The sequence below is a fragment of the Sminthopsis crassicaudata genome, chromosome 3 (genome assembly GCF_048593235.1).
Source record: "Sminthopsis crassicaudata isolate SCR6 chromosome 3, ASM4859323v1, whole genome shotgun sequence".
Taxonomy (NCBI): domain Eukaryota; kingdom Metazoa; phylum Chordata; class Mammalia; order Dasyuromorphia; family Dasyuridae; genus Sminthopsis; species Sminthopsis crassicaudata.
The window spans coordinates 599,900,205-599,915,294 of record NC_133619.1 but is presented as its reverse complement, the minus strand read 5'-3'; the positions used below and the strand labels follow the sequence as shown (position 1 = coordinate 599,915,294).

Here is a 15,090-nt window from a genome sequence, read left to right as displayed (position 1 = left end):
GGAAGGCATCTTATTTTTCTCAGGAAGCTTAGGGCTCTTTTTTTTTCCTCCCAGAAAGATGCATTTCTACTTTGAACAATTCTCTCCAATTTTCCCTCAGGTCTTTCTTGCACAGGTCATTAGAACTCTCTTTTTCCCCTGCTGGTCTCCTCCTAGGGGACTTAGGCACAGGTGATAAAGCTCAGATGGGAAGCAATACCAGGCACTTTCCCTTACAATCGAAATGCTCCATCTCCTTCAAAGTCTCCTTTCTCCCTTGAGGCTGAGCTGGAGGAGGGTCCTGTCATCTCTGAAGTGCACTCATGTTCAGCCTTAAGGAGAACAAGATCAAAGCCAGGAAGCCAGGAAGAAGGGGAAGGTAGGACCAAAGCAAACTACCAAGGAAACTAGGCTGGGAGAAGTGAAAACTAGGAAGGCAGCTTGGTAGCAGGAAGGAGGAAAACAAAAACAGATGTTTCTTCCAAGACCAGCCCCACTCCCCTAGGGACTGCACATCCATCCCCAGGATGGGGTGTTGATCAAGATGGGGAAGGGCCCTCTTAGGTCAGCTAGTCCCATCTCCCCATTTTGCAGATGAGGAGTCTGAGACTGGGGGGGCAGGAAGTCATCTGAGTAGAAAGAGGACAAACCAGGATTCCAAACAAAAATAAGACATCTTTTGGAGCTAGGAGAAACCCCAGAATCCAACACCCTCATTTTAAAGCAGAGGAAACTGAAGGCCAGGGAGAGAACTTAGCTTTTAAAAGGTCCCACTGTGAATCAAAGGTCAAGTCAGGACTGAAACGGAGATGTGCCAGCCCAAGCTTCTGCCCATCCTCCCGTGCCCTCCCATACCCTCGTCTGTGGGTATGACACAGCTACAGGCTGTTAGAGATAGTGGTAGATAAAAGTCAGGGTGATAACCCCAACTTGTAAAAGAGGAGTATCTCAGAGAAAGACAGGAGGCTCCCATCGGACCCTGACTCCAGAAAAGGGAAAGGGACAGGACTCACCACATGGTAGATGCCCAGGGCTGTGGTGGTGATCCTCACATTGAAGCAATAGCAGATGCGCTGGGTTGGGGCCATTCTGAGGGCCATGGTCGCTGGCTGCCCGGCTTGGCAGGAGCCCACCCTTCTGTCGCCTTGGCTTCCAACCAGCTGAAGAAGAACAAGACTGTCCCGACTCCACTGCAAAGAAAGGAGAAGTTACCTCCCCTACCCCACCCCACTCCACCCCCATTTCACTTCCTTCCTCTGCTGCCTGAGGCCAGCCTGCTGACTGAGGGTTTCAGGGCAGTGTCTCCAGCCCCGTTCAGTTGTCCATAAAATTCTGGAAGGTCTACCTACTGTGTGCCGGGCGCCGAGCCAGGATGCTGAGACAAAAACGATAGGGTCCCTCCCCTCAAGGAGCTTGTAGTCTGTAGGAGAAACACACAGCATAGATGGATAAGCAAATTCACCACATATCGCAAATCATCCCAAAGGACTCCACTAAGGATCCTGGAAAATGGCCCTTGAGCCAAGCTTTGAAGGGAGCTCAGGGATCTGGATGGTAAAGGTGAAAAGAATGAATTCCAGGGTGAGTCACAGCTTATTGCAAAGATCCAGAGGTGGGAGAAAGAAAAATAGCTACAAGGAACCAACAAGAGGGGCAATTTAACTGGATTGAAAAGTGAGAAAAGGTGAGGAAATGTGGGAAAAGCCCAGAAGCTCTTTATAAAGACCAGCCAATGGAGTTTATTCTTGAGTAGTCATCAAAATTATGCTTTAGGAATATCAATGTGGCCACTGTACAGAGGATGAATTGGCAAAGGAAGGGACTTGAGATAGAGAAGAGATGAATGAGAAAGCATTTATTAAGCAATTACCACAAGCCAAACATTGTGTTAAGGGGGTGGGGAGCAGGGGAGGAATGGGGATACAAACACAAAGACTGACAAGGTGTAAAAGTGAGCGATGACCCAGGAAGAGTGTTTTTGTTTGGAAAGTTACAAAGATGATGAACGGTGTCTAAGGGGAGTACGCTGGCCCAGCATTCCCAGCAGCAATGGCAGCATTAATTTGATCAGGATGGCAGAATTGAAAAGGGGTGGGGGTGTGGGCATGGGGATGAGAGTAATACTTACTGGCAGAGACAGCAAATGATGACCCAGGAGTAAAATTAAGAACATCTGGAACCACCAGTGGGCCACCTGAGGCACTCTCTATTCCATATCCAAGTTCTGGAGCTTAAAAAGGTTAAGTTCTCCAGGGTATGGACTCTGGCCCTACTTCAACTCCCCAACACCCCCACCCACCCACTCATGTTAAGGATGGCCCAGTCCCAACGCAGACTTAAGGGATTATCTTGAAGGGGCTCCTATGGAATGAATGCATGTTAATTCTTTTAGTGAAATGAAGTTAAATGTGAATTATCCTGAAACACAGCTCAGTGTAGTAGGTCTGACCTGACGTCCGCTGGCCTCAGTGAATCATGAAGCCAGGCATTCATTTATAACCCCAATCCCAAAGTCCACTGGCATGGGACCTCCTTATTGGGGGAGAGCCAGGCCTGGAGTCTGGGGGAGACAGACACAGCTGGTGGGGGAGAAGAATTCTTGGCTCGTCGGTCTTCTTTGAGTCTCCTCACCTGCCCATTTCTGGCCCCCAGTTTCAAGAGAGAAGTTGGAAGAAACCAGCTTCCATTTGCATTGCTGAAGGAAAAGACTCTGGGAAGAAGCCACGAGAGAAGCTCCCCAGCTTACTAAACTGGAACTTTCCCTTGGGTGCAATCTGGGACATCCTCTCTCTGTGTGTCCTCTCATTCTGTCTCTGTTCTCTCTGTCTCTGTGTCTCTGTCTCATTCTCTCTGTGTCTCTGTCTATCCCATTCTCTCTGTGTCTCTATTTTTCAATCTCTGTGTGCCTCTTTTGAGCAGAGTTATCTTCTCATTCCCAATTGAAGAACTCCTTCTCTCCATATTTTCTGATATGTATTCTCCTATGTAGATTTCCTTAGATTTTTGGTTTGCTATTGATTTGAAGGAATGTGTTTTTTTTGATAATTGTTTTGTGTACTTATTTATTTGTTGTGTATTATTTATTTATGTATTTATTTGTGTAATTATTGGTATTTGGAAGGAAAGGAATCAAGCCTTATATATGGTTTTGGGGTTCTTCCCTTTCCCTCCAATATTGAAGCAACAATCAGAAGTGAGCTTGAATCTAAAACTCACATCTCCTAGACTAATAATATTAAAGGGAATAAATAGATCTACTTTTAGCCCAGGACCTCCTCTCTCTGAGAAGAGTAGAGTGGTGACCTCTGGCCCCAGCTTCCTGCTTTTCCTTCTGACAGGAATTAACTTTTTCCTTGGATAGGGCTGGGGGAGGACTCTTGGGATGTCAATTCTGCTTTTCTCCAAGTCACACAGCAATACCCCCCTATGCAACTTGTGTGGGACAGCCCTCACAATGTGAGTCCCTAATTACACTGCAGTATCTCAGAAGTCCCACCGGGATATGGGGAACAAGAAATTAGCCAATCCCAAGATTATGGATTGTCAAAGGATGTGGCCACATGACCACCTCAGTCCCAAAGCTTATTGGCATGGGACCCTCCTTATTGGGGGAGATCCAAGAAGAAAACTTACACAGGAGGACACAGCAAGGGACAAATGAAGCTTTTTTAAAAAATAAATCCCAATGCCAAAATATTATACCCTTCATCACCCAAAGGATTTATTTGGTGATATATCAAATCTCAGGTGCTTTAAGAAATAATTATAATAATAAGTCAGCATTTATGTGCAGTTTTCTATTTCACAGGAAACTGAAACTCAGAGAATTTAGGTCATTTGTCTCAGAGGGAAAGCTGTCTGAGATAGAATTCAAATACCTCCCTGACACCCAAAGTCTCTCCACTATAGTACACTAACCTCTCCAGGGCACAGCTTAAAACTTTATGTGGAAAGTAATACACCAGGGGTGCCATCTTCAAACTTGAGAGAAGCTGTAAAAATACCTCGTTCTGGCTGTGTCCAAAAAAGGCTTGGAGATAGGAAATAGGAGATAGAGAGTGATGGGCTGGGGCTGGGGCTGGGGTCCCAAGAAGATAATTTGGCTGAAATACAAAAGAGGAATAAGAGGAGTCAGGTGTAAAAATTCTGAGAGTTAGGCTGATGCCAGATGGTAAATAGCTTGAGATGCCAGAGAGAGGATTTGGTCTAAATGCAATAAGGAATCAGTGAAGTTTCTTGAGGAGGTAAACTAAGTGATCCAGCGGATAATGGATTGAGCTCTGGACCAGGAGTTAGAATAGATTCAAATCCTGTCTCCCACTAGTACCAACTGTATGTCCCTGGGCAAGTAATTTTGCCTCTTATCTTTCTCAGTTTCCCCTCAGCACTCACCTTCCAAGATTACTGGGAACTACAGATGGAATAATATTTGAAAAACTGCTTGGCAAACTTTAAAGCACTACATAAATACTAGCTATACTTAATTAAGTAAGTATTCAACGAGAGGTGTGATAGATCTGTGTTTTTAGATTTCTGTTTTGCAGCCAATTTGATTAAATGAGCTTTTTAAACTATTTGGGGAGGGAGATCGTATCAATTGATAGCTGTCTGGAAGAAGAATTATAGAAACAAAAAAGACCAATTAGAAGGCTACTGCAATAGTCCAGGCAAGAGGTGACCAAACTGGGTGATAACAAAATTATTGTTGAGTTAAAAGATCTCAGTTCCCTAGAAGTAGGATTACTACCACTGATCCCAAATAGAATTTACTTATAAATGATAACCAATCCCTTAGCTGGGAAGGACCCATCACCTTGACAAAACCTTTCTCTCATTCTGTTCCTCGCAACAATCTTAGGTTGAAGAGAGTGCGTGATTTTTGTAGCCACTTTCCAAATAAGAAAACTGTGCCTCAAGGGCATTAAATGTCTTCTTGTATGATCCTTTTGTTTCAGTGGAGCAAAATGCAGACAAACATTTAGAGAAAGGGGGAAAGGATCCTTCAACACAGCAAAGAAAAGAAATTTAGTCCAAGTTGTGTCCAAGAACCTCAACCAGAGAAGAGAGATTCCCTGAGGGACATGGTAGGGGTCCATAGTGGTTCACAGCCCCCACACTGGATGCATACATAGACTGACTGCTCAATGGGAGAACCAGAGTAGGCCTTCTCACTAGAAAGCCAATACTATCGTCCCTTCCATGGCTGGAGGCTATTCATTCAGCCAGGGATTCTCTCTGGGGGCCTTTAATTTTTTTTTTTACTTCCCCTTATCCCCCCCTCATTCCCAGTTCCTTAAACACATCTTGATCTAGGGGTCAGGAACATGAATGAAAAAGCCCCTCAGAGGGGCTTGGACTCAAGGCTGGCTGCCTTGAAGGCCCCTTGTTTCTCCCCTGGCCCCTCGTTCACAGAGACCCCCTTGTATTGGAGGAAGCCAGGACGTCCTGTTACCAGCCAGGGAGCAAACACGCCTGAGCCAGACCCTGTCCCCAAGCCCTGGTGACTGAGGGCTATTATCCCTCCCAGCCCCACCTCCTGGCCCACCCCACCTTCCTGGCCCAAGAGAGTCCCAGAGGTATGAGGCCTCTTCAGGGGACCTGGAGAGAGCAGCTGTGGTTGCCTGAAGGAAGCTGGCTGTTTCCCTGACCTGAAAAACGGCCATGGGCTCTGCTGTTCCACACATCCCTCCTGTCCTCCCTCTCCTCCAAAAACAGAGATCACAGACTCCAAGCTCCAAAGACCATTACAGGTCATTTATCTAGACCAAAACTTCTTCACCTTTTGTTTGTCTCGGTCCCTTTGGGAGGTCTAGAAAGCCTCTGGACCCCTTCTCTGCACAAGGCTTTTAAATACACAAAATATAATACATAGGGTTACAAAGCAAATTAATCATATGGAAATACAGGTATAGTTCCTGTTATATCCTAAGTGAAGAATACCTTCTCTAGATTAAATTCATTTTACAATGGAGTAAAATGAGATCCAGAGAAATTAAATATCAGAGCTCCATTTGGGTAGAAGGCCCCAAAATCTAAATTCATCATTCTTGCCACCATCATTTATAAGATTGCTGAATAGGAAGATACCTTAGAGATCACCTAGTCAAAGCTCCTCATTTTATAGAAGAGGAAACTGGGAGAGGGGAGAGAGGGACCCCAGTGGCCACCCTAGCTATTTAGAACTATAGATCAGAGCCTGATGCCCCCTCACTCAGACCTATGCCCTCCCCGACCATGAACTGGCAGATCTGAAGGAGATGCCCAAAAAGACAAGGACCCCCATGACAAGGATGAGAGAATGAAAGACCAAAAATCCTGGAGCTCAGTACCCCCGAGGGCAGGCAGAGAGGAGAGAGAAGTCCACCCAAGAGGTTGCTTGTAGGATCTTATTATAAGGACAATTCACATTTGTAGAACTCTTGAAGGCTCGTGAAGCCATTTCTTCACAATACTCCTGGGAAGGTAGAAAGTGGCTAATTCTAGGGATTTGGAGAGATGGAAGTCACCTGCAGCAAAGTAGATAAACAAGTGGAATCCCTGGAAATAGAGACAAACAGGTTGTAAGAGAAAGAACATTGACCTAGGAGAGAAGGGACATAGAACAAATAGGATGTGAAGGAGAATGGAAAACATGGCACACAAACATCAATGGAAAGAACTGAGGGTCTTTATCTTAAAGAAGAAATGATTTAGAGAGAACAGGAAAGCTATAGTCAAATATCTGCCTCGTTCAATATTGTTCTCCATAATATAAATAGATTACAAAAAACCCCATCAAAATTTCCTGTAATCACATTGTTATAATACTCAGTTATCTAAGATATAGATAAGATGGTCTTTTAAGACATATATTTGGTTGCATCAGTATATAAGTATTTGGCAAATATCTCATGCCATCTGAAGATATCATGTCAGAGAAAGTGAAAGGTTCAGAAGGTTTTCATTACTCCTTTGGAGTAATGGTTTCTTGTGCTCAGGCAGCACAAGTATTCTCCAGAAACAGAGATTTTGCAATACTTCCCTTCCAGCATTTCCAAAATCAAAATGAAATGAACAGGCCCAAAATGAAAGCTGGAAGAGAAGAGTGAGCATTTTTCTGAGCTCTCCCAATACATCCTCTCTACAATCTTAAAAAGGATGTCAAACCAAATTCTGAGCAGAAAAACCAATAACAATACAAATCACAGTGAGTCATTTTTCCAGGATAGCACAGATTACAAGGACAAAAAAGAGAGGTCTTAGAACACTGGCCTAGGGGCTGGTCAGGAGCAAGATTTAGTAGAAGCAGCACTGGCTGTGGACCTTAGATGTGGTAGCATCAGTAGCATAAAACACAAGCAGAGCAAGGGGACTGAACATCGAAGCAAAAAGAGATTCCATGGGACCTCAATGCTAGCCCTAGGCACAAGATCAGTTACAATACGGCAGCTGTGTTGCCCATCACCCAGCTCCATGTCACAGCTTCAGGGTGGAAAGAAGTAATTATAGCCAGAAGGGATCAGCAGCCCTATGGAAGAACCAGAGCATAGATCAGGAGAGCAATGACCAGACCTCCCCCTGGATCACACCATTTTGAAAATACCCCCCAAAACTTACAGCCCTCATTGAATTATAAAATCAATAGAAACTCATGAAAGAGAGAAACCAAAGACAGATATTCAACTACATATACACCCACCACAGAAAGTCCAAAATCAAAAATTAGCTTGGAAAAAGTGAACAAACAACAAAAAATAGAACCAGACCCTAAAAAGTTACTATAGTGACAGGGAATCTCAAGACACAAACTCAGAAGAAAATGACAACTTTCAAACATCTACAAGTAAAGCCTTGGGGGGGGGGGGATTGGACACAAACCCAAAAAGAATTTCTAGAAGAGCTAAAGAAAGTACAAGAAAGTAATTTTAGAAATTAAACAAAAGCAATAGATAAAAAGCTTGAAAAAATAAGAGGAATGAAATAAATTTATGAAAAGAGAATTAACAAGTTGGCAAAAGAAGCATAAAAAGATAGTGAAGAAAATAACTCCTGAGAAATTCGAATTGGTCAAGCAGAAGCTAATGACTCCGTGAGACATCAAGAAGCAACAAAATAAACTAAAAAGAATGAAATCATAGTAGAAAAAGCAAAATATTTTATAGGAAAAACAACCGACTGGAAAATAGGTCAAAAAGAAATAGTTAAAAATGTTGGGTCTATATCATATTTCAAGTAATTATAAAGGAAAATTGCCTAGATATCTTAGAACCAGAAGGCAAAGTAGAAATTGAAATAATCTCCTGATCCCCTCTAGAAAGAAATACCAAAATGTAAACTCCCATTAAAACTATGCACACTCTTTGACCCAGCAACACAATATTAAGGCTATATCTCAAAGGGAACAAAGGAAAAGGAAAAGGATCTCTATATACAAAAATGATTTTGGCAGTTCTTTTTATGATGGCAAAGAATTGGAAATTAAGAGGATGCTCATCAATTGGGGGAATGGCTAAATACGGATTGAGGCATATAATTATGATGAAATACTTTTGGTTATAAGAAATAATAAGTATGATGGTTTAAAAAAACCATGTCAAGACCTATATAAATGGATGCAAAGTGAAGTGGGAAGAACTGGGAGATCACTGTATACAATAACAGCAATGTTATAATGATGATCAACTATGAAAGATCTGGCTACTTCAATCAATACAATGATTCAAAAAAAATTCCAAAGGATTCATGATGAAAAAATATCTCTACCTCAAAAGATATCTGGTGAATTTTGAGTGCAAATTGAAATATAATTTCATCATTTTTTGATGATATGGCTAATATGGAAATGTATTTTGCATGGTTTTACCTGTATTGTTGATAACATTTCACTTGTTTTATCAGGGGATTATGGAGAAAAGAGAGGTAGGGAGAAAATTTGGAACTCAAAATTTAAAAGGTAAAATTCTTTAAAATAAATAAATCACGACTTTTTAAAAAAAAAAAAAAAAAGAAAGAAAAAATAACATCCTCCCAGAAACATTATAGCTGAATTCCAGAACTCCAAGTTCAAGGAGACAATATTGAAAAGCAAGAAAGAAAGAATTCAAAATCCAAACAAAAAACAAATAGTGTCTGCTCTCAAGGAATTTGTATTCTATCTTTTACTGTGCACATGGACTTCATTTCCTCACAAAATGTGTAAACTCATTCAGGGATAGAACGCTATTACCTCCTGTGGTTTCCTCCAGCACCAAGGCCAGGGTTGACCACAAAGCAGGTGCTTAGTATGGGCTCTATGATGCTCCTAGAACTCAGGACATCAGCTCTGGGAGCATCCTTAGTAATTCTCTTCATTCCTCCAGAGAGGGAAACTGAGGTTGGGAGAGGAGAAATGGCTGGCCCAAGGTTGAAAATCACATAGGGGACAAGTCAGGGTGTAATGAGGATCTCCTCAGTTCTTACAAACAGACCATAATCTTTTTCTCATGGCTGTATTAGAACCAGAACATCCAGACAAGGCTCAAGATAGCTCCTCTCCTCTCTTTGGCATTCAAGGCCTCTGAACTCTGCCCCTAATCTCCTCAAACTTCTGAGACATGGAGTTAGCATGGAGCAGTGAATGATGGGCTAATAGAAAATTTAATTTAAGAACTCTTTGTCCCCCCTGCCTGCCCCCTCAAGCTGTATCTGTAGTCCCACGCCTATGGGACAGTTTCCTGTTCCAAACTCATGCCAGAGCATCTTGCTAAGGCTCTCTCTCTCTGAGACATCATGAGGGGCCTGAGTCCGCCTAGCAGATGCATCATCTCCTGGGGAAAAAGCAAAGTTCCAGAATAAAGCTTTCCCCCGTGGTATTTCTTTGCTTCTCAGGATTACTTGGTTTTACAGACATGTGTTTAGTAGCCCCTAAGTCCAAGCCTTGTGACATGATCCTGGGGCTATATGAAAGATACAACTTGAGTTTTGCTCTCAGGAAGCTTACATTCTAATGGAGGGGGTAACAAATACAACTGAGGCAAGGAAGAGTGAAAGAAGGAAAAAGGACAGAGGCAAAGGCCTTGCTGACACATCTGAGGAGAAACAAGTCAGAGAACTCTCTAAACAAACACTATTCTATGGAGATAATTGAGACTGGGATTCAAGCCACTTTGCTCATCCTCCCACCCCTCATATTGCACACAATCCCTGCCCTTTACAAGTCTGAATGTGGGGTCAGCACACAGACACATAACAGCCAATATGTACACACATACACAAACATATATGCATATACACCCATGTATAGACCAGACTTGCACATCCGCAGAGATAACAGTATATATGATATATACCAACATATATGACCATATACTGCACGCCCACATAGAGAAGCAAGTACATCTGACATTTTTATATTATATGGACTCATGGACATAGAGACACAAAGACAGGCAGACACTTAAGGAAATCACAAACACCAGGTAGATTTCTTATCCTTGGCAAAAACAATAAGAGTTAAGAACTGTATGTAAGACCCTTGGCAGAGAGGTGACACTTTAATTGGACATTAAACATTGGATATGGTCAATACGGGATTTTTTTTGCCTGATTGCATATTTATTACAAGATTCTTTTTCTCCTAAAGGAAGAATGAGGTGGAAGGAAGAGAAAATAAACACTTGTTAATTGAAAAAAAAATTAAAACCAAAAAAACCCTGGAAATAAGAATGAGCAAGGTAGGCTACATTTGGTGAATGTCTTGTACCCATTTAGAAAAGGAGAGTAAGAATTAGGGAAAATGTCTCAGAAGTTTGAGGAGATTAGGGGCAGAGCTCAGAGGCCTTGAATGCCAAAGAGAGGAGACAAGATGTGAGTAAGAGGCCCTGGAATCAGGAACCTGGATTTGAATTCTGACTCTCCCTACCACTTATTATCTGTGTCACCTCAGAGAAGCTAAACCTCAGTTTTTTCATCTGTAGAATTAGGATGATTATACTCAAACAGCTACAAATCTCACAGTTGTGAGGATTATATTAAAAGCAACATGTAAAATACTTTCTAAACAGCAAACTGGCATTTAAATTCCGTTATAATTGCTATTATTATGGCATTATTTATATGCAAATAGTAAACTATTATTAGGTAAAGAGGAACTGCCTTTCTGGCTTCTTCAGGAGAAACCTCTAGGGTCCAGAAGTGATGTAACTCATGTAAGGTATTACACCAGGGCTTGCTATATGCCTCGGTCTGATTTGTCTTCCACTGGAGAACTCCTATTCTTGGGTCCATCGATGGTGGCTCCCTTTGGTTTCTCTCTGCAGCTCTCTCTACTTCCAGCCTAAGCTCCTTAGGCCAGAGCCTCAGCCTCCTGGAAAGGCCATTCATTGCCACCTGTTCCTGAAAAGGAAATTGCAAAGTCCCAGAGTCACAGCCCTTAGCCCTGGCAGTCCTTGCAAATATAAAGACTGCAGCCTGGGTCCTGGGTCCATCCAGTACTGTCCACCTCACCCAGTCAGGTCTGATGCAAGCCCCTTTCTCTTGTACTTGTTCAAGGCCTCTAAGCCACCTTTCCCTACTCTGCTTAACCAGTCCCACTGGGAGTGCTCTAAGAGAGAGATGGAGGCAACTGAAGGCCAGAGGGTCAGGCAGGAGTTTGGATATCTCAGAGAAACCCTAGACTTTCATAATCCATTATAACCATCTTCCTGCCTTAATTCACACCATTTAAAGGATCACCATAGACTTAGATAGACCTGAACAGAACTTCAGAGGTCAGCTAGGTCACCCCATTTCTCATTTTTTACACATGAGTAAACCGAGGCTCAGCAAAATTGCCCAAGGTCACATATGTAGGAAAAAAAGGGTAGAATCTGAAACCAGGTCCTCCAGTTTCCCTTGGTATCACATTCTCTCAACTGATCTAATTCAATTCTACAAGGTATTTATGCAAAAGGTCCTTGATGCTGGAGTTGCAAATGCAAAACCCAAACATTTCCAGACCTCAAGGACCCTACAATAAGGGCTTAGAGCTGAGAGGAACATCAGGGCACATCTGGTGCAATCCATTCCAGAGCAGGCCTTCCTCTCCCCCTCCCACCACCAATGTACTGGACAAGGGCTCAGCCACTCTCTGCTTGAATAGTTCCAGTGGGTCTTGGGGGTTGTACTCCTATTAAGAAATAGCTAAACAAATTATGGCATATGAATGGAATGGAATGTTGTCATGGCCTAAAATATTTTTAAAATGGACAGTTTCATAAAAAACCTGGGAAGGCCTCCGTGAACTGATGCAGATCAACAAGAATAGAACCAAGGGAACAACAGCATCCTTGATAAAAACAGATTTTTCAAGATTTTGGCATTCTGATTAATGCAAGCGAAAACCACAAGTCCAGAAAACTGAAAATGAAACATGCTACTCACCTTCTGCTCGTGAGTTCATGAACTTAAAATTCCGAAAGGGACACATAATCTCAGACATGATCAATGTGGGAATTTATATATACTGAGAGTTTTACTTTTAATTGTTGTAGGAGATCCTGAGAGAGACAAATTTTGAATGCATGAAAAAGAAATACATTCATACACTTTAAAGCCTCTGCTTGATGCCCCATGTTAGGCCCCACATGGTGAGTTAATGGAAGGGGGATAAAGGATACCACAATGTCCATCACACAATAAGCTCTGTACCAGGTCCTTTCAGCACATCTCCCCTTCCTCAGAGGAAGCCGTAAGTGCTACTGATTGCGGTGACTGAAATAATTACCAGATCTGGATAGATAGCCCTCCTGGAGAAAAAAAATTGGGTCACAAGAGCCCTGAATCATAAACCAGGCCTGGTCAAAACTGTTTGTCAGACCAGTCACAAATCTAAGAGAATAACATGGGCGAAGGAGTGCAGGGTCTGCCAGGGGAGTTTGCCCACACACTATCAGTAGCATTGTGAAATGGTTGTTTTTCTCAAAAGATCTTCCTCTTTGAAAGCTGTCCTTTTGACCTCAGTGATTCTACTGCTGCCTGGCTCTGACAAGCTGTCCCAGGATAAGGCTGGGAAAAAAAGAGAAGGGGCAATACATGGGGTCACCTCCTTATCTTGCTGTGTTGGGGATTCTGTGGGAATAGCTATCCCAGAAATGGGAACCAACCCTGCCCTGTGAAACAGGGAAGCAGTAGTCAGATGCTGAGGCAGAACTGAAATACTGGAGTTCACATTTGAAATTAGACATGGAACAAAATAGAGAACTCCCCCCCACACACACACACACACAAACTCTTTGCATCTCCTCGAGTTTCTTTCCCCATGGACACCTCCTTCCACTTTTTAAAACTCAATTTGAATTTTCATTTTTAAAGAAAAATAACTGAGATATAAAAAGTGCTAAGAGAAGCTCTTTGCTGAGGTGGCTAAGAGTTAGAAATTTAAAGGATGCCCATCAATTGGGGAGCAGCTGTACAAAATCTCTTTCCCTGTGACACCTCCTTTCACTTTTAATATTTAATTAAATTTTCATTTTTACAGAAAAATAATCTCCATGTACAAAATACTAAGAGAAACTCTTTGTTGTGGTGGCTAAGAGTTAGAAATTTAGAGGATGCCCATCAACTGGGGAGCAGCTGTATAAATTATAGTATACAATTGTGATGAAAAAAGTATTGTGCAATAAGAAACGATGAACAAGATGATTTCAAAAAACTCAGAAGACTCATATGACCTCATGCAAAGTGAAGTGAACAGAATCAGAAGAACACTGTGTACAATAGCATCAATATTGAATTATGAATGACTTAACTATTCTGAGAAATATAATGATCTAATGCAATCTCAAAGATGAAAAATGTCATCCACCTTTAGAAAAAAACTGAAGAAATCTAAATGCATATTGAAATACTTTTTAAAAAATTAATTTTATAATTATAACATTTTTGACAGTACATATACATGAGTAATTTTTTACAACATTATCCCTTGTACTCCCTTCTGTTCCGAATTTTTCCCTTCCTTCCCTCCACCCTCTCCCCTAGATGGCAGGCATTCCCATACATATTAAATATCTTATAGTATATCCTAGGTACAATATATATGTGCAGAACTGAATTTTGTTGTTGTTGTTGTTTTTGTTGTTGTTGTTGCAAAGGAAGAATTGGATTCGGAAGGTAAAAATAATGTGGGGAGAAAAACAAAAAATGCTAATAGTTTACACTCATTTCCCAGTGTTCCTTTTCTGGGTGTAGTTGATTCTGTCCATCATTGATCAATTGGAATTGGATTAGCTCTTCTCTATGTTGAAGATATCCACTTCCATCAGAATACATCCTCATACAGTATCATTACTGTATCATTATACACTTCAATGATCTCCTGGTTCTGCTCGTTTCACTCAGCATCAGTTCGTGTAAGTCTCTCCAAGCCTCTCTTTATTCCTCCTGCTGGTCATTTCTTACAGAACAATAATATTCCATAACATTCATATACCATAATTTACCCAAACATTCTCCAATTGATGGACATCCATTCATTTTCCAGTTTCTAGCCACTACAAAAAGGGCTGCTACAAACATTTTGGCACACACAGGTCCCTTTCCCCTCTTTAGTATTTCCTTGGGATACAAGCCCAGTAGTAGCACTGTTGGATCAAAGGGTATGCACAGTTTGATAACTTTTTGGGCATAATTCCAGATTGCTCTCCAGAATGGCTGGATTCTTTCACAACTCCACCAACAATGCATCAGTGTTCCAGTTTTCTCACATCCCCTCCAACATTCATCATTATTTGTTCCTGTCATCTTAGCCAATCTGACAGGTGGAAACACTTTTTTTACTTTATTTTTCAGGGCGGGGTGGTTTGTTTTCTTTTGCAACATAGCTAACAAGGAATATGTTTTGCATGATTTCACATGTATCATCTAGATCAAACTTCTTGACTTCTCAAGAGGGAGGAGAGGAAGGAGGGAAGGAAAGAGTTTGCAACTCAAAAAATTTTAAATGAATGTTAAAAATGTTTATGTAATTGAGGAATATTTTTGTTAAATTTATTTTAATACACTTTGCTTTATAAATCATGTTGGGAGAGGAAAATCAGAACAAAAGGGAAAAATCATAGGAGAAGGGGAAAAAAAAGAAAAAAGAAATGAACATAGTATATGTTGATTTACAAT

General features: G+C 41.6%; 1 protein-coding gene across 1 annotated transcript in view; it reads right to left on the bottom strand.

Moving 5' to 3' along the window:
• The window catches only part of LAPTM5 (lysosomal protein transmembrane 5), a 79,329-nt gene that overhangs the window by 42,978 nt on the left and 21,261 nt on the right, over nt 1–15,090 (bottom strand). Inside the window, exons 2-3 of the mRNA XM_074305536.1 lie at nt 1,329–1,399; nt 993–1,169 (exon numbers count right to left, since the gene is read on the bottom strand). Coding sequence (XP_074161637.1) covers nt 993–1,079 — 87 coding nt within the window. The 5' untranslated portion in view covers nt 1,080–1,169; nt 1,329–1,399. The remainder of the gene's footprint in view (nt 1–992; nt 1,170–1,328; nt 1,400–15,090) is intronic.